This window comes from Accipiter gentilis, chromosome 6, assembly GCF_929443795.1.
Source record: "Accipiter gentilis chromosome 6, bAccGen1.1, whole genome shotgun sequence".
Lineage (NCBI taxonomy): Eukaryota > Metazoa > Chordata > Aves > Accipitriformes > Accipitridae > Astur > Astur gentilis.
Window position 1 is genome coordinate 44,323,771 of NC_064885.1, and position 23,817 is coordinate 44,347,587.

General features: G+C 43.4%; 1 protein-coding gene across 1 annotated transcript; it reads left to right on the forward strand.

The window, feature by feature from the left end:
- Window positions 1–8,427: 8,427 nt before the first annotated feature.
- On the forward strand, window positions 8,428–22,580 carry IGSF10 (immunoglobulin superfamily member 10). Its single transcript, XM_049803753.1, has 6 exons — window positions 8,428–8,705; window positions 10,639–10,768; window positions 12,707–13,097; window positions 13,824–18,200; window positions 18,827–19,727; window positions 20,672–22,580. Exons 1-6 carry the CDS (start codon window positions 8,428–8,430, stop codon window positions 22,578–22,580), a joined length of 7,986 nt encoding a protein of 2,661 aa, XP_049659710.1.
- The last annotated feature ends 1,237 nt before the right edge of the window (window positions 22,581–23,817 follow it).

The window sequence follows — 23,817 nt, forward strand, 5'->3', positions numbered from 1 at the left end:
CTGACGGGATTACTACCATGAGATTTTGCACCTGGGAAACAGGAGTGGAATCTCTTTTCCCATGACCAGCTGCCTTGCTCTTTCTACGTAATTAGAAAAATTTATTTAAGCTTTATCAGAGTTCTGTATTAAAAAAACAAGGTTCAGGCTGTATGCCTGAATGTGTTTGCTTGTAAGTATGAGAGAATCTCAGTCCTCTTTACGTATATTCCTCTGACGTACTGCTTGGTTTCTTGGAGAGTGGTATACAGCACTGCATTGCATAAAGCAGATGTGGCTTATAGTCCTCATATTAATATTTGCATAAATACACTAGCAATTAAAAAAAACTAATTGTGTTTTCAATTGATGCTTTGCTGGGAGCTTGTCCAATTCATTACAATGGAACTTAAGTGCCTGACTATGGCCTTGAGCCACAGAAGAGTTGTACCTAAGTGCGTTATTTTGAAAATTCCTGAAGAGGCACTGAGAGAGTCATGTAATCCTTTTAAAGGCTGTCCAACAACCCGCTGAGACAGCCCTTAACAAAACCTTATCATACTTCTGTTAGCTGCCCTGTTAGTAACCTGTATTTCAGTCTGACAAAGGGGATCTCTCACTTTATAGCTTATTTGAAGAAACTGATTTATATTACAAGTTTCAATCAGATGTCCGTTCTTTTTTTACACTGAAGGTACTGTGATCACATCTAAAAACTGCCATATTTGCTTTAGAAAACTAGTTAAGTCTACCTGAAGATGTGCTACTTTAACTTACTGTGTAAGTTAAGACACTGTAAGTCAACATAAACTTTGCCCTAATGTCTAACAACTTGAATATATTGCATATTACAGCAGAATTTTCTGCATGCTCACTCAAGCACAGTTTACATAATTTCTTGAGTGCTCGGCCTCAGAAGCTGAGATCTATGGTTCTGAAGAGTACATTGGAAATACCACACTGAAATGTAAAATACCAGTCTGGTTCTGACTCTGAATGTTAAGCACTGTCAGAATGTTCAATTCTGCATAAAAGATCCAGATATTTAAGACTTAATTTGGAGCATATAAGGTTAGATTAAGACAAGCTGAGAAACTAGAAATGTTGTACTGAAAGTGCTGCATAATTTTGTGCTTACAGCCTTATCCCAATACTCTGACTCAGCGCTCCTTTCGTTGTGCGTGGAGGAAGCATGGGTATACACAGCATCTGCTCCAGAGAACCAGGTAACAACAGGGACTTCTTTCCAGATGTAGCAGTATTTACTGCCGAAGGCATGAACTGGGTTGTTCTTTTATCTCAGAGTTGCTCTTTCAGGCTTCATAAACTCTGGCAGATGCAACTGCACCAAGTCACATCTTTAGGTTTTTCTGCACGTAAATTATTACAGAAGCCATGACTTTTTCAAGGGAAAACAGTTTTTGACAGAAGTACAGGGCTCTAGGAGCTTAGTGACTCCTCAATCCAGTACTGGGCATGTGTCATCTGGTCAGTTTTGACAGATTCCCACTCCTTCTGCCTGCCTATTAAAGAAAAACGAGACAGTGGGCAGCCTTGTGCTCTGTGAAGCAAGTCCTTCACACTGAATTAAATTCTTGGATAGATTTGGTTCTCATACATTTCTGTTAGCTTTCTTTTTCCAATACGAATTTAAAATAACATATTCCTACACAGATAAGAGATGCTGACATGCTGCTTTATCACAAATTTTAATATTTTGTTTGTTAATTACTTCCCAATTTAAGAAACCAGTAAGACAATCCAATTCTGACACAATCAGACACACAATCTGGTACCATACGTTGAATTGTCACAGAAGACATTGAAAGAATTCAGCCAGCAAGAAGCTGTGAAGAAAAAGAACAACGTGAAAACATTTTGCAAAAGGCCTTTAAGGAGAACTGGCATAATACAGTGAGAAGGGACAGCATAAGGAGGAATAAAATGAGGCAGAGTGGGAATGTTGTATGACAGGAACTGAGACACCTGGAGTACTGGTTTGCAAAAGAGCCAGATCAGTCTCACAGGGAAACAGTGCGCATGTGGGAGGGAATGGTCAGTACCTGCAATGGACGAACAAATTAAAAAGCAAACATCAATCAAACAAAAAACAGGTACATACTTCAGGTACATAATTCAGATTAGAATTACACACACACACACACACACACAAAACTTCTGCTGATGCATAAAACACCTCAGTATGGTATTCTTGAAAATTGTCTGGCCCTCTTAATATAATTTTTTTTTCACTCCTGTAAATAAAGGGATCATCCACTATTTCCTTCAAGATTCCAGCTTTGTGATTCAGCCCCAACACAATTTCCTTGAAGGAAGCTGATTATACACCTAAAAATACAGAAGACTTATCCAACAGCTCCTGATGTGCACAAAACACATGCAGCTCCCCTGCACTCGTTTCTGCTGCTGCCACAGCAGGAATATTAGCATTCTGCCTTATGAACAGGGTTGGCCACTAAAGATGCAGGCTTACTGCTTGAAAAGTAAAACTATTCCCATTTTCCAGAAGAAAAAAAAAGAGGAATCATTCCTTCCATACATCATTTGCTCTCTGTGACTTCATTCCCTAAAGTTTGAGTCATTTTGCACTGACTTGTTCATGCTTAGGAAGAAGAAAAAGAAAATGCTCATTAAAAAAGTAAATTAAAAAACTGAAAAGTAAAATAAGAGCACCAAATTATGAACTCTAATACAGGGTGGATTAGCATGTGCACTTGAAAAGTCTGTGCATATTTGACTTCGTAGGCCTGGCTTTCTTCAAGGATACAGAGTTTTAAGTAATGCTGAAATATGTAATAATCTAAGCAGTGTTCAGTTCCAGGGCCTAGACTTCTACTTGATTTGAACGGTATTTTTGCCTGGATTAAGATCTTAGTATTGAAGTTTGTAACTATGAGTTTTACCCTAACACACTGAACCAAGGTTCAGGAGAGCTGATGTGCTTCCTTGCGCTACCACAGGTATTTATGTACTTTTGCACAAGTCGCCTACTGATCATCCAGCATGTGTCCCTCTCTCCGCTCAGACCCTCGGGTCCCAGGTGTGCCTCCCACCACCTCGCTGCCCAGCCAGCCAGCCCAGCTGCTCCCGAAATACAGGTCCTCCTCAGGTAAGCAAGTTAGCTGCTCTCATGGCTAAACGCAGGATGCCAACAAAAGTGAAACAAACATCATGTTGATGAATGTCACCTGCCTACTGTGTATTACATAGGCTTCAAAAAGCACACAGAGTTGTAGAGCAACGCTGCCTTTCCTGCTTGCTGTACAAAGTTAGGTTATATCATATAAATATGCATTAGGAATTGAACTGCTAAAAACCAAACTGAAATTGTGTTCCATTTTTGGTATGTATAATTTGCTGTGAAGATCCAGTTCAAAAGTACTTTCTTCATTCGGCTTTCCTCTTCTTAGGACTACTGAGTTTACACTCAGCCACGCTTTCTTGCCAAAATATAGTTTCACTTAACAAAAAGCTCCCTTGATTCTCCCCAATAATGAATTCCATCTAAAGCAATGTCTTTTAATATCACACATGGGCCAGAATTTGCCAGCAAACAGAGATCAGCATGGGTTTGTATAACCATTGTATTTTCCGTAAGGCAGCCCCATTAAATCACAACCACATTATAATGTAAAATATTCCACATGTTCTTCAGCAACCTTCTGGAGGGAGGACTTTGTATTTTTTGTAATTTAATACTCTGTTTCTCAGAAGCATAGTAAGAGCTGAGTATTAATTACAATACACATAGTATATGCCTAGATGAATACTCTTTTCTTAAAGCTTTGACAAGGTACTTTGTACTTTTTTTTTTTTTTTTTTTTTAAACCAGATTTTCAAGTATGTGTTTTTGGAAAATGTTCTCATAAGAAACTTCAGCCCCTTTTCTACCACAAATTATGAAGACTAGTACAAATGACTGAAAAATGTCTTTTAACTCATGTTTACACCTACAAAAACCCCAACATTGGAATGTGTCACTCCAGGAGCCTTGACCCAGTAATCTACTAGAAAAAAAAATAAATACTTGTGAAAGCAATACATCCTTTGCACTTCAGACTGTAATTAAGATTTACAAAATATGCCTAATGATAGCCCTGCAATCCTCTCTTCATCACTCAGGGGAACAGAATTCAGTAGGACCAGGGACAGTGTGATCTCTCAAGTTTTTCCTTGTTCTCAGGGTAGCACCTAAAAATGTCAGCACATAATTTAGTGCCAGTGCTCAACTGAGGCTTTGTTACTTTTTCTGAGACCAAAAGTACCAGGTAGCACAAGCAGGTTAGTGTTTCGTGGCATAAGCTCCCATGCTGAATCAAACGAAGACCACCTACGTGTTTCACAAAGAAAACCACCGAGATGATAATGAACGTCCTCCAGTAGATACCTCAAATAAAGTTCTAGCTGGCATACACATAAAATCACGTCACTAACAACTTCCTGAACTTCCCATAGTTTGTGTTACATTTCACAATTTCAGAATATGTTCATTTTTTAAGCACAGATCATCATGATGTTCTTCACTACTAGCCATACACAGTCACATTATGGATTTAGATCACTTCCTCATTTGTTTGCTTTTGAATTTCTCTGAACAGTTTTAGAACCTTTAAAAGATATTTTTGAGTCTTTAGCTTATCTTTTAAAGCTTTATCTTACCATTACTGCTCCAATTATATGTTTGCTATTTGCAAAGAAAACAATAGCTCATAATAGGATGTTTAGTCATCAAATTAGTCTAAGAAGTAACATAGATAATTATTCATCAGTCAGCCACTGCAGTAATATATATATGTCTGCAAAAAAAAGAGAAAGTAATTTTGAGTTCATATACAAGAATTCACTAAATTGTTCATGTTTTGCTTCTCATTATGTCTTTCATTTTTAATCTTAAGAAAAACTGATAATGACCCGAACCAGACTCAAATAATAACACCCAGTGTCCACTCAAATATGTAATACCTGGCTCTTATAGTTGCCTTTTCCCAAGTATTCTGAGGTTTAGGCAACATTAAAAGATACTGTCATGCTATGGAAAAAGTGTTTCCAATTTTCCATGTAGTCTTCATATGGGTTATTTTGCCATTCCAATAGATTAATCCCACTGTATATGCTTAATCCCTCTTCCTGGCTTTAGATAAACTCTGCCAAGAGGGGACTCTCATAGATACTCCAAAAGCCTTTTCTTATTTATTTCCCCTGGAAGAACATTTCAATTTAGCACATAATCTACTCTTTCTGAGGATAACCTCAGAAAGCATCATACCAAGACTGTCAGCCTACTGTGATAAGCAGGCAACACTGAGACACTTAATCAAGGTCAGGCATACTGCACCTATTTAAATGCCATAAATACGCAAACTTTACCTGATGTTCACATTGGTGGTGTTTTTTCAGAAATGTTTGACTAGCTGTAGTTTTGATTTCTTCTTACAGTCATCACGATAGTATAGGTGTACACACCAAAACGTGGCAGTATCATCAAAATAACATAGTACAACACACCGCCCATGGAAATAAGAGGCAAGCCATATGAATCGGCGAAAATGCTGTTTTCAGTATATCATTCTCAGAGAATTATTGCTGATACCTGTGTAGAAACAAGTGTGAAGCACTTATTTGGTTTTCTTGATTCTGCAAGAATCTTCACATATTTTTACCAAAACAGTCTTAACAGATTTGGTTTGTCCTAGAACGAGGCTGACCAGAAAAGATAAAGGCTTGGGTACGCATACTACAGCTTCTCTTAAGCACCCTGGCACAGAGGCAGATTAAGCAGATTCATGCTGACTTCAGATGCTTTGGCTTTCCTCAGAGAAAACTGAAACATTTGGCAAAATTACCATTTCTCCAAGAAAAATATCAATTCTGTGGAGAGTGCAAAATCTCAGGGAAAAAAGAAAAAACATTTTGGCTGAAAATTCCTACTCAGTTCCAGGCACAAATGACAATCTTGTGTGAAGGTTCATGTGAAGTCAGTTGCCAGGCATTGTCCGCTTCCTTGTGGACTTCCTTACGCACCAAGAGCACAATCCATCATCGTTTATGTTATGTGGATTACACCGGTTTCCTCTCATTTCACTCTACACCTTGAAGCCAGTTGCCTTCTCATCTTTTAAATCAACAGCAGACAATATGCAAACCAGTAGCAAGAAATTATTAGAAATTGCTTAGGCAGATTTATTTGAGACTGACACAACAGCTCGAACATTTATCCGTCAGAAAGCAGCAATGGGTTATTAGTCTGCCCAAACCTATCCAGAGTATCATGCAGAGAGTAGAGACTTTGCTCTGTATTTGGCATATATATACATTTTTTTGGTGGAAGATGTTTAGCAACTACATCAAATATGATCACCAACAATTCCTGAGGCATCACATTTCAGTATAAACAGGAGTATTTCTGCAAAAGAACGTGGGGTTTATGTAACATTGTTAAGGAGCTTGTTTCCTGAAACAATACTGATTCTTTGCTAATTTGGAACATAGAGATGGAGTCGCAAATGTGTAATACAATCGGAACTCTCATAAACCTAAGTGACAGTTGAATAATCTGTGTGTCTCACCCAAAGTATCTGAACTCAGCTGCTGTTTGCTCTGCACAGATAGAATTTTGTGGCTGGGCCGTTAACGCAATTACTCATCTGCTGCATGTCCATCCAACTGATCTCTGAGGAATATAAAACTGAAAAGAATCAGAGACAAGGAGTGCCAAGTGCATTGGGCCTCAGTGGGAAAAACTCAGGTGCTGGACAAAAATCGGCAGTGCTAGTACACGTGGTGGTGTTGGTAGATAACACTACTGAGTAAGAGGCAGAGAGGGGAGTAAGAAGCTATGGGGCTTTGTCCATGCATTTAGAATCACACAATCATAGAACGGTTTGTGTTGCAAGGGACCTCTGAAGGTCATCTAGTCCATCCACCCCCTGCCACGGGCAGGGACATCTTCAACTGGATCACGTTGCTCAGAGCCCCGTCCAGCCCAGCCTTGAACGTTTCCAGGGTTTTCCTCAAATCTCCTCCATTTTAACTTTGTGCAGGCAGCGATGATTTCCTGTGGCTTAGAGGGTTCATGTTTAACTCCTAACCTTGACCGCATAAGGATACAATAATTTGGCATTAATTAAAGCATCTGTTGAAATACAGTTGTAAAGTTTAGCAGTTCAAGGGCTATTGGAGGGCCAGGTAGTCGGGTGTTAAAGGTATCTACTAACGTCTTCCAACTCATACCGTCAGCAGAAACCTGCCCCCAGTCCGGTTTATGGCCGTCACAAAACACCAGCAAGGTCTGTGCCCTGACGGCCTTGACCTACCGAGGAGGACAAACCTCGCTCCCCCTCAAAGCGAGCGTAGCGCTCGTTCTGAAGAGTCAGCAGACAGGTTTTGGAGGGGTTCCGCAGGATTCCCCCCCGATGCCAGACCTCAGCCCCCTTCCGCTCCTTACCTACGAGGGCCGGCTTCCTCGCGTTTGCCCTCGCCGCGGCCCCGGAGGCCCCGGCGGGGCGACGGGGCGGGAGCGGGGGAGCGGAGCGGAGCGGCGCTGCCCTGCCGGGCCCGCAGCATCCCCGGCCGCGGATCGCCGGGCCCCGGGACGCGGCGGCGGGCGCCGAGCCCCGCCGGCTGCGGGGGGCACGGGCGGGCGGGCAGCTCCGCCGGCGGTCCCGGCCCCCTCCCCGGCCCCCCACCAGCGCGGCGGCGCCTCCCGGGAGGAGGAGCCGGCGCCGGCGGCGGGATTCTGCCTGCCCGGCCCGGCCCGGCTCGGCTCGGCTCTGCCCCGAGGGAGCGGCCCCGCCGGGGACTGCGGCCCCAGCGCGGCCCGGCGGGACCCGCCGCCGCCGCGCAGGTAGGGGCGGGCGGGGCTCGGCCTGCGCCGCCGGGCGGCCCCGCGGCCAGGTGCCGGGCGGGCTCGGCTCCCGGGCGCAGGTGGGGACGGACGGGCGGGCGGGCGGCGGTCCGCGGCCGCCGGGCCGGGAGGAGCGCTGCGGGGGTGGTGGGGCGTGTGGACCTGGGGGAGGCTCGGCGCGCGGGCTTTGAAATTAGTTAATTTTGCTTGGGATAATGACTGGCAAGGAAGGAGCTGACGTGTTCCTTCCCGAGGATAAATTGCTAGCAGATTTATAGCCGCTCCGCGTAACCGGAGTCGCGGTGTAACGGCAGCCAAAGACGACAGTTTCCACGTTCGCTTCCTTCAGAAATTAAAACTTCACCTGTAAGCAACAACTCGGGGCGCGTCGCACTAAGACGAAGAAATTGTGGGGCTGTTTCTTTAAAATGACAAACATTTTAGAACGTTACACAGATACAAGTACTGAGGGGAAAACCAAGAGGTTTGGGTCTGGTTTGCGGGTTGGTTTTTCTTTCCAGTTACAAAGTTGCTCTTGTTCTCACAGCTTAAAACTCAGGAACTCGGCAGGGATGTCACTATAAATGCCTGCATGTTTTATTTTCCTTGTAGGAATCTGCCTGTTCGCTTTTGCTGTGAAGGGCGGGAGCGTAGTATTTTCCTGCAGGATGAAGGCAATCCGCAGAGGCAGACCCCAGTGGCTGGGGACACTCCTCGCTCTCTGCCTGGCCGCCCTCCGCGGCGGCATCGCCTGTCCCAGGCTCTGTGCCTGCTATGTGCCCACCGAGGTGCACTGCACGTTCCGGTACTTCACAGCCATCCCACCGCACATCCCTCCAAACGTGGAGCGCATCAACCTGGGGTACGTTTAACATCGAGATTTTAAATATTCTGACCGGTTACCTTTCAACACTTTGCAAAGCAATAATGAAGAGTTTCCAGATTTAGGGCTAAAAACTAACCAAAGCAATAAATAAACATTAAGAGCTTAATGTTCTGCAGTGTTCAGAAGCGGTTGCAGTCGCAGCTAGCAAAGCCTAAGACCACCGGCACTAAGTGGAAGTTTGGGGGATGTATCACAGGGCATGTGAACACTGCAGAAAGTTTTGAACTTAAAGGAATTCTTTTATATTACCTAAACATTTTGCATCTGTAACACAGAAGGAGTCTGAACTAGAGAGAATTCTTTCTGGGAAAAGATAGTTCAGAGCTCAGACAGCGGGCTGGAAAATTAGTATGTGTATTAAAATCTTCAGAGACTTTGCTGTGACTTTAGAACATCACACAATGCTAGAATCTATGCTTTTATCTGTTGAGTCTATGGGAAATAATACTCATCTGAGCATTTCAGCCTCCAAAATGTTTCTGTTCCACGAGTGGTTAAAAGGAACAGGGAAGGGATTATACCCAGGCTCGGCTGGCCCATTAACGCAGCTTCCAGCAAGTGTCCTTTGTCATACAATCAAATGACGAGACCCATCAGCAATATTTGACTGATCCTTGCATCAGTTTTGATACGCATAACCTTTGAATCATCGATATGTGTATGCAGAAAATATAAAAGGAAGTTTTCATTGAAGTCTTTCCCCTCATCTGCCTTCTGCTTCTGGGCAACAGATCCAGATCCCAGCTCCTGTCTGCCCTTCCCTTCCATTGATTTTGTCAATGTTGTCCAGAAGCGCTGTACATGGAGTCTTACAATTAAGTACCAGTACTTTTAGAGGACTGTGCGTTACCTGAGGTGTGGGAAATGTGTTTGAAATACACCAATTACCACTACAGAAAGGCCATCTCTCTGACTGGTGAATTAATCCAACTTGTCACCACAGGGTGTAGGAGGTGTGACTGCACCATGAGAAGAGTCCTTGCGTTAGCTAATCAGGTCATGCAAGTGTGATAGTAGTCATGAAGTCAAAGGCATCACAGAGTAGGTACTCGGTGTTTGCGAGGCTTACACACCACCTGCTAATTCTGGGATAGCGTAGCATCGCCACTGTCAATACCTGCGCTGGATAGACTTAGAGATGACCGATGGTCAAACCTCCTAGAGCAGTGCAGCTGTCACATAACGGGCGCTCTCTTTCATTTTTGGTTCCCTGTTTAAATCCAGCCTAGACTATCCATACTGTATGTATGCTCACGGAGGTCAGGGGAGGCTGAGGCTACATCTGCATTAACAAGTAGTGTGCACCTTTGAACACCTGTGGAGTGGAACTCAAGAGGTACAACTGGAAAGGGCGGACAGCATAGTCCAGCCAAGGACCAGGGAGGGACTGCAAGACACTCTGCAGAACCCACCTGCACCATAGGCTAGGCACAGCCGTCGTCGTTCAGTCCCAGGAGGAAGGGCTCACCCCAATACCCTTGGTTTCACCTAGTACTCAGTGGGCAGCAAAGGAGGCTCTTTTGTTCATGGACCCTCTGTGATACTGCAGTGTCGGGAAAGCCCTCGATGGAAAGAGGCAGCAACGTATCACCAACCTCTGCCATTACAGGAGCTTCTTGCTCTTCTGCACTGAAGCCCAAAACTGGCATTCTTGTCTGCACATTTTTGCAGTTACTTTCCCTATCCACTGTGAATACAGTCTTCACAAGGCCACCCTGAAAAAGTTACCAAATTTGGGGCTAACGTGAAGGAATGACTTAAAATTTCATCTTAGCAACCAGAAGTGCTATCTACCTTTATGCATTTCCAAAGAGTTGTTCTTTTGTTTTTGTTTTCTTTGTTTGTTTTAAAACTTGTGAAGTTCAGCTGTCTGACTAAACCCAGGTCTGGGATGAAATGTTTGTTACAGTTACAACAGCTTGCTTAAACTGACGGAAACAGATTTTTCTGGCCTGGAGAAACTGGAGTTACTGATGCTGCACAGCAATGAGATAAATACAATCCCTGATAAGGTGTTCAGTGATTTATGTTCATTACAGGTAAGAACTAAGTGACCTAATCTTAATTAGGAGATGACCTAATCTTAATTTTTGCTATGACTTTTAAGCAATCTGCAGTAACACTGATAAATGGAAGCAGACCAGTGGTCTGTAGCATTTTGGTTTCCTGTTTATTATTGTATCCACGTGAAAGACAAGGGCCTTCAAGATCCAGTATCCTAATGGGAAATGTCTTTCCTTCACAGGTGGACATTCAGGTACAGGTTAAAGAGTATGATGAACATATTGGTAGATATCTGTCAGCAATATCTTAACGGGCAACTGCAGTTGAAACTCTCTTTCACACGAGAGAGGAAGACTGCAGAGCTCCAAGTACTGCATCTGTGGTAGGAAACTTGTCTTCAGTTAATTTGTTAGTCAATTCCTGGGGTTTTTTTTTGAGGATTGTTTTTCATCCAGATTTGCCTTTCCCTTCAGTACAGTATAGTCCTGTCTCTTTCTATCCTTCATTAAAAAAAATGCTCCTACTGAACAGAAACTGAACATGTTACGTATAAACATTTTAATGCTTTAAAAAAACTACAGTTCCTTGGTTTTATATTTTTATATATATTTGTGGAATTTTAAAATGTAGTGTTTGATGCCTGTTTTGTTCTTTAACTGAAATATTACCTATTTATAAAATACTACATATATTTACATACATTGTAAAAAGTATTATACTATTATTTACATAGTAAATGTACAGTGTCATACAGGGATCCTGGAGCTATCTCCATATCTCACTGTGCCATGCAGATATTCCATACATACAGTAGTACTTACATGATTATTTAGGAACAACCATTCCCAAGTAATGTGATGTACAGTTAACACTTATTCTCCAGTTAAATTTCCACCTAGAGCTGTTATTAACTGCTACAGAGAAATAATAATGTTGTAGCTGTGATTAACTAAGAACATGAGAAACCTGAACTGTTCAGACAGAAAACATGGCATTGGCTCAGTTGCTGGTTTTAGAGGATTAGGGGGGGGGGGGGGGAGCAAAAACCAGACAAACTTTGGAGCATACAGATCTTCAGGTTTCATTAACCCTCATAAAGGGTAGTTCTGTGCCTGAAAGCTTGCTTATTAACTCCTTGCAACCAACTTAATAAAATAAGCTTTATGGAGTCCTATAGGCTTTTCCTCCCTTATCAACAAGCAGGATGGCAACACATACAGATAGTTTTAATGGAATTATATTTGGCAAATAAAATAAACTTGCATGTTATCATGGTTTGGTGCTGTTTTTCCTCATTAATATTCAAAATACAGAATTCATGACCATAAGAGTATAATTCTAACAGGAAAAGTAACAACAAAAAGGGTGTCTTGGGTACCATATTTAATACTTTAGCAATATGCCACATTTGGTCATCTCATAGTTACGAATTTGACTTTTAACCTGTCAGCAACAAAATGGAACCTGAGAGTTGAGGTTTGGCAAGTACGCATCTCACATGACCCAAATCCTGAAACTGGGAACACACTTAGCAGTTCTGTTGGTTAAACATCAAACAAAATAGACCGTTGCATGCATTTTTATAGTTGTAACACTGGCTGGAACAAAAATCACTACCACAATTTATGGTCAAATTCTGCTTACCCTTTTCATAAGTGTGGTTTACTTGAGATTTTTTTGAGTGAGAAATAAGCCTTGCTTTATTTTATTTTTAATCACTGCGTTTTGTATAATGTGACTGCAGAAGTGTCATCCTGATGGACTGTTGGAACAAGAAAGCATCCTTGTAGTCCTGCAACTAGCATTGCATTTAAAAATAATTCCTCCTACTAAGTTTTTTTCCAATCACTCGCATTACTGATATGGTGAAGTACCTTCACTTCACAGAGTAACCATCAATCAAAATTTGTTAGGAGTCTTATAACAATATAACATGGGTTAATATTATACACTTGTTACTTTTTCATCAACAGGTCTTAAAAATGAGTTATAACAAGGTCAGAGTACTTCAGCAGGATGTTTTTTATGGTCTGAAGAGCTTGGTACGGTTGCATATGGACCACAATAAAATTGAATTTGTAAATCCCAATGTTTTCTATGGACTCACATCACTGAGGTTAGTCCACTTGGAAGGAAATCTACTTAAGCAGCTTCATCCAGATACTTTTGTCACCTTGCGCTATAGCCAAATATTTAAAATATCCTTCGTGAAGCACATATATTTGTCTGACAATGTGTTGACTTCACTACCACAAGAACTGTTTTCCTACATGTCTGAGCTGGAGAGCATTTACCTTCATGGAAACCCATGGTCCTGTGATTGCAATCTACAGTGGTTTGCAGAATGGGCAAAAGAGAGACCAGGTGAGCCGAAGGCTTTGTTTATGCTTTTTAATCATGTTATAGCATCTCATTCTTTCTGATAAAGGTAATTGTCCTTTATTTATTTATTTATTATTCCAGAAAAGACTGGAAGACAGGGGTTTTGTAGGTGCATGTAATTGGGATAAACAGATTAATACCATTCAGTTTTCCCAGATTAAATTAATCTAGTGGTCTTAACTCATTCCCAAGTGTAGCTTCCCTTAGCAGAACGTTTTCCTTGGCCAGTCTGAAGCTTCTGTGCCCCAGGAGAATCCACAGGGAACAAGGAAGCTAATTTTTATGTAACTGGCAAGAGCAAAGGCCACATTGTACTCAATTCTTTGAAAAAGAAATAAGGAACAGGACTCGAGGACTTTCTCTGTTGCTGCCCTGAGTAGAGGTTGCACATGATAGCGTAATGTTAGCCCCAGAATGCTAGAGCCTGTGTCTCAGGACAAAGCTAAGGCCATGTACCACAGCAGAGCCCTCCTGGCATGGTGTAAAACCACTGGGATGGAAAGGCACCACACTGAGCTGCAACAGTCCTTGAGCGGTTTCATCAGAGAAAATTCATAGTATTTCTTAGCTTAATTTAGCTTTTCATAGGCTACTTTAAGATAAACTTTGTTAATATTTTATTCAAGAGACAACTTGCTGGTAGTTATATGTCCTCTTTAATACTAAAAATTGTATCACAAAAGCTTACTGCATTTTTCTTCCCTTCAGATGTTATGAAGTGCAAAAAAGACAGAAGTTCTGGTGGTCAGCAATGCCCAGTTTGTGCTAGTCCCAAAAATCGTAACAGGAAAAGCTTACTGGATATTCCTTCTGCATCTTTAGCCTGCACTAAGCCAGCCATACATGACTCCCTGAAATTTAAAAACCTCACAGTGCCAGATGATGGGGATTTCAGTTCCATATCTCCCAAGGACTTCATAGCTCCTATAGGATCCATGGTTTTGAACATGACTGACCAAGCAGGAAGTCGAGGTAACTTGGTTTGCACTATCCAAAAACCTAAAGAAATGTCTCCCATCTCATTCGACAAAGATGGCAACAGTACAGTACTCAAAACATCATTCTCAGCATTTCTCGTGTGTGGCATTGATTATGAACATATTCAGCAGCTATGGAGCATACTGGCACTGTACAGTAATTCCCCCTTAAAACTGGAAAGGAATGTCCTAGCAACTAATGTGCCTTTTATTAGTTACAAATATAAACAAATCTACTCTGAAAAAGATGAACTTTTTACCAATATAGAGACTGAACTGAGAGCTGAACCATCGTGGTTAATGCAAAGCAAAGTGGCATTACAGCTAGACAGGACAGCAACCACACTTAACACTTTGCACATCCAGTACTTTACGGATGCTCAGATTATTTTGCCCAGTACTGACAAAAAACAGGTGAGAAATAACTGGACCATCATCTCCAGGGACAACAAGACGCAGACAGAGCACACTGTTTTAGTTGGGGGGACCGTAGAACTAGAGTGCCAAGCAATTGGAGAACCAGCTCCTGCAATAGAGTGGATATTGGCTGATGGGAGCAAAGTTAGAGCTCCTTATATCAGTGAGGATGGAAGAATCATAGTACTTAAAACTGGAACATTCACGTTACGGACAGCTGATACTTTTGACACTGGGCTTTACCACTGCATAGGCACAAATTACAACGATGCAGATACTCTCACATTTAGGATTACTGTGGTCGATCCCTACGTGGAACACAACAGTGTAAATGGAGCCCAACGTTCTACGTTTGTTGGCAGCACACTTTACCTTCCCTGCACATCCACTGCTGTTCCAGATGCTGCCATTAGTTGGGTGTTACCTGAGCATGCAATTCTTCATCATTCTGTAAGAAACAAACATATTTTTGACAATGGTACCTTGAGAATACAAGGAGTAACAGAGCGAGACAGTGGCTACTTTCAATGTGTTGCAGCCAACCAGTATGGTGTTGATCTTTTGGTTTTCCAAGTGCTAGTTAGAAAGGATAAAACCACTCTAAAGAAAAAGCATGTAGATGTGGGAGAATGGGAAGAGGGTGATGGCTCTGGTAATGCAATGCTGGCCTCTGCTACAACACAGAAACAGCCTTTAGCTACTCTGGCTACCCCGACAGCTAATCAGGAATCTGCTGCCTCGGCATCCAGAAATCAGAGTGCACACAAAAGGAACAGCTACGGGAAGATGACTTACAGGCACTACAGGGACAAAATAAGCAGGCAGTTTAGAGGACACAGAAGACAGTTTGTTTCCGCAGCCAGGAGAGTCGATCCACAGCGCTGGGCAGCCTTGTTGGAAAAAACAAAGAGGAACTCGATGTTGATAGAAAAACGAGGAGAAGTTGCAACAAAACCGCCTATTCAAGTCCGTAAGTTCTCAGAAGTACCTGAGCATGAGGAAGAAACATCTGGTGATCTTGTATCTCCAGAAGAAGAATTCACGATGCCACTAACAGAGACAGCCACTGTATCTACTCTGGGGAGAGCAATGGAAAGCATGATAACTGCAGGGCCTGAGACAACTGCAAGTAACACTCCTGCTAGGACAACCTCTCTCCTGGTTGCAGAGGCAGTAACTCCTCTACCCTCTCCTTTCTCACAGTCTGTGTCATCTGACAGCAGAAGGCCACAAACATATCTAACACCTACAAACTCATGGGAAAGATCTGATTTAAGTCAAATATCAGCAAATGGTATTAAACAATCAGCTATATCAAATGGAGCAAGTAGAACATCTACACTCTTCCCTGCTGGGCAAAGGTCAGTATATTCTGGACAAAGTAATAACCAGCATTTAAAATCTGTATCTACGACACCCATGACAGATGTTACAGACACCAGCAAGTCTGTAACTTCCCAAAATGCAATGGACACGCTACATGTTTTTACTGAGTCTATTGATAAGATTTCCACCAAAACAGATCACCAGATATCCGTAGTGACTGTCAGTGAACCAAGTCCTGAATTTGGTCACATTTATTTTCATAGTACTCAGAAACAAGTAACTCCTAAGCCACCGTTGGCCTCAACTATCATTACTCATCAGCAAATTCAGATTATTCAGGACGTTACAACTCACACACCCCAGGCCCAGCAGCAATATGGAAGACGAAGGAAAATTTCTGGTAGGAGACAAATTGTTAGACCAGGACGTATTCCAAGTATGAAAGAGCACAGATACAGTTTTGGGAGGCCAGGATCTGTCAGAGGAAGTACGACTGTGGCTGCAGATGTTCAACTGAATATGAAATATGTATCAAATTTACCAACCTTAAATAATTCAAGCAGCTCCATCAACGCACTTAGCCCAGAAGCACCTCTGTCCTCCCCCTCTACCATGAATATGCCATTGGAGCACCCAGTGGGTACTCATCAAAAGACAGCATTCCTCAGGGAAGAGGAAAGTGAACCTAGTGCAAGGCAAAAAGCTACAACAGTCACGCCTTTCATTACAAGGGGCACCCAAGATAATCCTCAATGGAAATTAGAGAGCAGTGCTCCATTTCAGACAAATGCTGATATCCAACCTTTTAGCATCAGACTACCAACAATGGGAATCCACACAGCTCATATTGGTACAGAAATTACACATACCACAAGCACTGAGACATATTTCACCCTTGAATCGGTCTCACCCACCATTAAGCCTAGAACCTCACCAAAAAATTCCCAAAGAGGAAAAATTACTTGGGAACATCTCTTTGGAAATGGTACACAAAAAGTGTTTCTGAAGAAGCTACCAAAACAACGGACAGATAGATTTCCATCAACAGAGGCATCGTCCATGCTTCCTAAAACTATGGCAGCATTATGTACGTCCAAAGTATCTCCTTTGCACTGTACACCTATTTCAACGGGTGGGAATCACAGCAGTGGTTTCCTGTCTTTAAACAAACCCATTCATTATGGCAATGGTAAGTCAGAGGAACATCTTCCCTCTGCAAAACCACATTCTTACTCTAATCTTGCAACTAGTGCAACCGAAGAAATGGATGCAACAAGTCTGAAGCCAACAGTTACACCTATTGGTACTCCTCAAAGTGACACCAAAAGTAAAATATTCAGAGTGGGAAGAAAGAGAAGTCAGAGGCGGAAGAGGCCCCCTAAAACATCTACTTCACAAAGCCTGACTGCCGGCCGCAGCACTGCAGCGATTCCCTCGGTGAATACAGCCACGCCTGTCATGACAACAGTTAAATCGGGAACTACGCCTACAAGTTTTATGCCTGCAAAACCTGTCTCTGAGAGGGCAAGCACAGTCTCGGTGACAGAAGTGCCAGCACTGTGGATCCTTAACGCACCGGCGGTACCTCAGCACGTGCCCACAGCAGCCACGCAGACGTCAGTGACCCCTGTCACATGGAGGAACATCCAGTCAGCCACGTTACCACCCGACAGTCATACTGCTCAGAGCCCCACCATGCCAAGCCAACCTTCCAGCACCACAAGCACACGACCTGCCACAGTCTGTGCAACGGCTGGGTCAGAATCGGCTCAGCAAACCAAAGCCACCACCGCAATGGCAGGTGAAAACTCACGCCTGAAAACGGAACAGAGGGTTATCCAAGAAAACCACGTAGCCCAGCCCACAGTCCCAGCCAGAACTGAGTCAAGTGCTCCTGCTGCAAACACAGACATCGCTCCTCACAGCGCTCAGCATCCCACCCCTCTGCCAGCCCCAACAGCAGCCATGCCGCCTGCACGTACTGCGAGAACCACCTCGCCTCCAGGGGCAGGAATCAAATTCTGGCAGAAGCCCTTTGCTGAAGTCACAGAGAGAGGCAACACATTAACTGTCAGTACATTGACCATACTGAAGCCATCACAGATGGCGACTCCGCGTGCTCCTCTGCGGGGAAGGGTCAAGGACAGTTCTGTCAAAGGCTGGTCTGAAAAGAGACAAGGTCAAGAAACTATCACCACCAATCCTGTAGCCTTGGAGTCTTTAAGTAGAAATCATTTTGCAAAGCCCAGAATAATTGGAGGAAAATTAGCTGCTTTTACCGTGCTAGCTAATTCAGATGCTTTTATTCCTTGTGAAGCTACTGGTAACCCTCGTCCAACAATACAGTGGACCAAGATATTGTCAGGTAAGCTTGATAAACCTGTCTAGAATTTACCTTCCATTATAGTGTTGTCATTTGGCGGATGTTCTGTGTGCCAAACTCAAGTATTGCTTCATTTAGGAGTACCGTGAAATATCAGTGAAAAGCTGAACTTGGAAACAGTGAAAAAGAAAGATATCCCAGCATACTTGGAGTGTCTTACTGCTAATTATGAAGCAGTTCTCTAGGGAAATAATAAAAAAAAGAAATACATGATCTATATTTAACTATAATTCTGTGCTTATTGTGGGAAGATTTCAATATTTATTGTATGTTACCTGCTATTTCAGAACAGTGAGACGAGTGAAGAGAAAAATCTGTCTGTGGTAACAAACCATCAAATCAAAGCTATGCTAAAATATCTCTGAATGTGCAAAGCCCCATCTGCTTTATCCAAACTTTGTCTCTAGTGAGGACTAAGCTTTGTTTTTACCTTAAAGCTTTGTCACTGTATATGCAAAATACTGTTATTTCTCTCTTTCTTACCACTAGCATCTTGGTTATTTGGGCAAAGTAGATCAGGATAGGGAAAGTGTTTTCAGGGACTGAGTAAAAAGAAAGAGAAGAGAGAGATTCTGACGTGCTGTGCTGTTGTCCCCTCACTTCTGTAGGGACCAATGCTCTAGGAGGCCGAGGTGACAGCAGATGGATGGTGTTTGCCAACGGCACGCTCTCCATCACCCGGGCAAGCCTGGAGGACCGTGGGCAGTACCTGTGCACCGCAGCCAACCCACATGGCACGGCACGGCTCCTGGTCACCTTGTCGGTAGTGGCCTACCCGCCCCGCATCACTGGTGGAAGGTGGCAGCTCCTCACCGCTCACTCCGGAAAGACCGTGGCAGTGAAGTGCAAAGCTGAGGGCAGGCCTCCTCCCACCATCTTGTGGGTTCTAGCAAATAAAACACACATCTCTGACTCTTCCGCAGGAAATAACAAAGTTCATGTGGAACCAGACGGCACTCTAATTATCAAGGAAGTCACCGTTTATGACAGGGGCCTCTACACGTGCATGGCTAAAAACCCAGCGGGCACTGACACGCTGGTTGTAAAACTGCAGGTCATTGCAGCACCTCCCGCTATTCTGGAAGAGAAGAGGCAACGTGTCGAAGGAATGATGGGGGAAAACCTGAAGCTCCCTTGCACCGTAAAAGGGAATCCTCAGCCCACTGTCCACTGGGTCCTGTTTGATGGCACAGTGGTGAAACCTCTGCAGTTTGTAAACGCAAAGCTGTTCCTGTTCTCCAACGGTACCCTCCACCTCAGCAACATCGCCCCTGCTGACAGCGGGAATTACGAGTGCATAGCCACAAGCTCGACTGGCTCGGAAAGGAGGGTGGTGAGCCTCATGGTGGAACACAGAGATACGCTTCCAAAAATAGCTACCGCCTCTCAAGAAATGACTCAGCTGAATTTTGGGGATAAGTTGCTTCTGAACTGCACAGCGACTGGGGAGCCAAAGCCCAGGATCATCTGGAGGTTACCCTCCAAGGCAGTTGTTGACCAGTGGCACAGGTAGGAGTCTTTCCCCCCGCCCCCACCTCTTTGAAACTTCAAACACTGTCTTCTCTGGTGCTTGCATAAGAGACTGTTACATCACTGAAACAAAACATTGTAAACTAAATACACTTTTACATGTTTAACAGTGGTGAAACATCTGTGATGATGCCTTGTTATTATGCATCTACTAACCCATCACATCAGTTGTCACAAGTGGGTGAGGTCTTACCAAAATGGATACAAGTCATATTTTAATTAAGAAACTGACGTTAATCATGCATTGGCTGAATTTTGTCATTTTATAGGAGGAAAAGTTATAAGAGATTTGTAAAGTAGAACTGAGGAGGAAGAGGCTTTGGTAGTCTCTGACGAATCTACCTTTGAGAGTCTCCCCCCCACCAGTAACACTTAACCTTCGCTTTGGGAGAGACAGTCCCAGATCAGGATGTTCCTAGGAGGCTCATGAGAACTCATAGCTGGGCTGAGGAGGGAGATCCAGGTCTGTGCCCTGCTGCAGGGAAAGCAGCTAGAGAGTAATCACTTGGTGCCAAGTGTTGTTCTGGACACCATGTAGCAGCACTGCCAGCTACCCCTGGCCAGGGGCAAGTGCCACGGGTTATCTGCAAGGAGAAGCATGAGGGAGAGGAACAGAGGCTGGCGGGATGAGGGACATAAAGTTCAACAGGCTCGTTTGTTCACCGAACAGTTTTCAGCAAGGCAGAGGCAGCTTTATGCACTGACAGAGTCAGCGAGCATGTGCACATTCACATAACAACAAAAGTGGCAACACATCAGTTATAACCCACTGGGTAGGCGGGTGATGCGGACACGGAGCATTTGGAGAGAACTTCTGTATCTCATCGTGCTGTAAATACTGTCTGTCACTTTCAATGCTCAGTATTCACCTCCAGCATTCTGTTCCATAATTCTTTTCCTCTTTCTCCCTCCCCTGCCAACAGAATGGGAAGTCGAATCCACGTCTACCCTAACGGATCCTTGGTTATTGAGGCAGTTACTGAAAAGGATGCAGGTGACTATTTGTGTGTTGCAAGAAACAAAATTGGAGATGATCTGATACTGATGAAAGTCAGCATCACAATGAAACCAGCCAAGATTGACCAGAAACAGCATTTCAAGAAACTGGTGCCATACGGAAAAGATTTCAGAGTGGACTGCAAGGCCTCTGGGTCACCCGCACCAGAAATATCCTGGAGCTTGCCAGATGGTACGGTGATCAATAACGCGATGCTGGCAGATGACAGCGGACACAGGTCTCGCAGATACGTCCTCTTTGACAATGGAACTCTGTATCTCAACAAAGTGGGAGTAACAGAAGGAGGAGATTATACCTGCTATGCCGAAAACACACTGGGAAGAGATGAAATGAAGATACGCATCACGGTCATCATGGCAGCCCCTCAGATAAAGCACAATTACAAGACATACGTTAAAGTGAAAGCTGGAGGTATAGCATTACTGGACTGTGAAGCTGTTGGAGAACCCAAGCCAAAAATATTCTGGTTGCTACCTTCCAGTGACATGATCTCCTCATCAACAGCCAGACACTTCCTGCACGCCAATGGTTCTCTATCAGTCAGTCAAGTCAAACTGTTAGATGCTGGGGAGTATATGTGTGTTGCTCGTAATCCTGGAGGGGATGATACAAAATTGTATAAACTGGATGTTGTTGCTAAACCACCTATCATAAATGGTTTATATGCGAACAAAACAATCATGAAAGTGACGGCAGTGAGGCATTCAAAGAAACAAATTGACTGTAGGGCAGAAGGGACACCTCCCCCTCAGATTATGTGGATCATGCCTGATAATATTTTCCTAACAGCTCCATATTATGGGAGCAGGATTGTAGTACACAAAAATGGGACACTTGAGATTCGGAATATAAGGCCTTCTGACACAGCAGAGTTTATCTGTGTGGCACGTAATGATGGGGGAGAGAGTATGTTGGTGGTGCAGCTGGAGGTATTAGAAATGCTAAGGCGACCAATATTTAAAAATCCATTCAATGAAAAAATAACAGCCAAGCCTGGGAAAACCACCACCTTGAATTGTTCTGTGGATGGAAACCCTCCACCTGACATCAGCTGGATGTTGCCTAATGGCACATGGTTTTCCAGTGGCATCAAGACTTCCCAGTTTCTCACAGGAAGCAATGGTACCCTTACCATCTATAATCCTGATGGAGGCAAAGCAGGAAAGTATCGCTGTGCTGCTAGGAACAAAGTTGGCTACATTGAAAAGCTGATCATCTTGGAGGTTGGCCAGAAGCCCAATATTCTCACTCATCCAACGGGGCCAGTGAAGGGCATTAGCGGGGAGTCATTATCACTTCACTGCCTGTCTGATGGGAGTCCCAAACCAAATACAGCGTGGACTCTGCCAGGTGGTTACGTGCTGGATCGACCGCAGATCAACTGGAAATACATTCTGCTGGAAAACGGTACTTTGGTTATACGAGAAGCCACCATTCACGACAGAGGAAATTACGTGTGTAAGGCCCACAACAACGCCGGAGACTCCTCCATAACTGTTCCTGTTGTTATTGTAGCCTATCCCCCGAGGATTACGAACAGACCACCGCAGACCATACACACGATGCCTGGTGCAGCACTTCAGCTCCACTGCGTAGCACTGGGAATACCAAAACCAGAAATTACCTGGGAACTACCTGACCACTCAGTACTCCCTACAGGTCACCAAAGCCGAGCACCTGGGAGTGAACTGCTTCACCCCCCGGGGACGTTAGTCATCCAGAATCCCCAGCCCTCAGATTCTGGCGCGTACAAGTGCACAGCGAAGAACCATCTTGGCAGCGATTTCACAGTAACATATGTTCACGTCATTTGAGCAAGAAATACAGCATGAATGACTGTTAACAAAGTCTACAGCTGGACTGAGTTCATTCTTGGAGTAAGTTTAATCAAAGGCAGCCATAGGAGTCTAAGTGCCTAAATACATTTACAGCATTCAATCTGCAATGACCATGCACAAAAAGTGAGGAAGAACTTGGGGAAAATTAGATCTGGCATTACTACCTAACATTGGTTCTTTCAGTGATTAAATGGATTTAAATTAAAACAAAGTTAAGGCACTTTTGCTCTGCTAGCAAACATTTAGAGTATCAAATAAAATTACTTTCTGGAAATGTACCTAGAGATCTCCAGTAAAGGATAGACTTCTTCGTATTAGTTTAACATTGTCCACTTTGTATGACTATCATGAGCATGGATCACATAAAGCAAGAGTATCTGAGAACCAAAGAGCAGATTTTACCGTGATGCAGATTACCTTCTTAATATGTTTGACTATTTAGTATTTTTTTAATAAATATTCAATGATGAAACAAGTAGTGAAGTATTTTTAATAATACAGCTCTGTTTCACACAGTCTTTTTTGCAGAACTTTGGGATGATAACATCCAGAACAACTTTGTTCTCATTTTTAAATGAGAGTAAGCTCTGTTTAGTGCTGTTTAGCAAAAGTGTACAGACCGTGTGTATAATTTGGTATAATTTTCCTCTCATCTCAAAAGCATTTTTTAAAGACTTCTCACTAGAAAACAATTGTCTCAATTTGCATATAAATTTAGAATTCTGATTTCTCAATTCAGCAGATGGGTCTAAGAAGCAACCTTCTGTACATAAGGGAAAAATGCCTTCACAATGGTAGGAAGTGGTTACCCACACATTTTACAGTAATGAATCACAGATTGGACTGGTCAAATAAATCTTTAGATGACTAAGCCAGTAACTAAAGCTCAGCATTTCTTATTTTCTTCCTAAGAGAGAGATTAATGTTCAGGACTGAGGGGTCAAAATATATGCAATGCAGCCTTTCCCCTTAAATTTGGAAACTGGGGACCCATCTGTCTCCTGGAAGAAATGGCGCTGTCCCTACAGACCCAGCTTGTCCTGCAGCCAGCAGCACCCAGCACTGCCTGATGCCGCTGGAGCGGACCAGAGACGGCATGGCTGAAGCCAGGGCTGTTGGAAGGGAGCGATCTCTTCGTCCATTACAGAAAGTCTGACGGATGTATGAAGGGTTCAGTGTAACCGTCCCCTGCCTCGTGAACAATCCTGCTCTT

Excerpts from the sequence above, each read along its gene's own strand:
- IGSF10 (XM_049803753.1), top strand. The coding sequence starts at position 8,428 with ATGCCTGCATGTTTTATTTTCCTTGTAGGAATCTGCCTGTTCGCTTTT. Across the intron at positions 8,706-10,638 it reads GTGGAGCGCATCAACCTGGG|TTACAACAGCTTGCTTAAAC; the intron begins GTACGTTTAACA and ends TGTTTGTTACAG. Across the intron at positions 18,201-18,826 it reads GTGGACCAAGATATTGTCAG|GGACCAATGCTCTAGGAGGC; the intron begins GTAAGCTTGATA and ends TCACTTCTGTAG.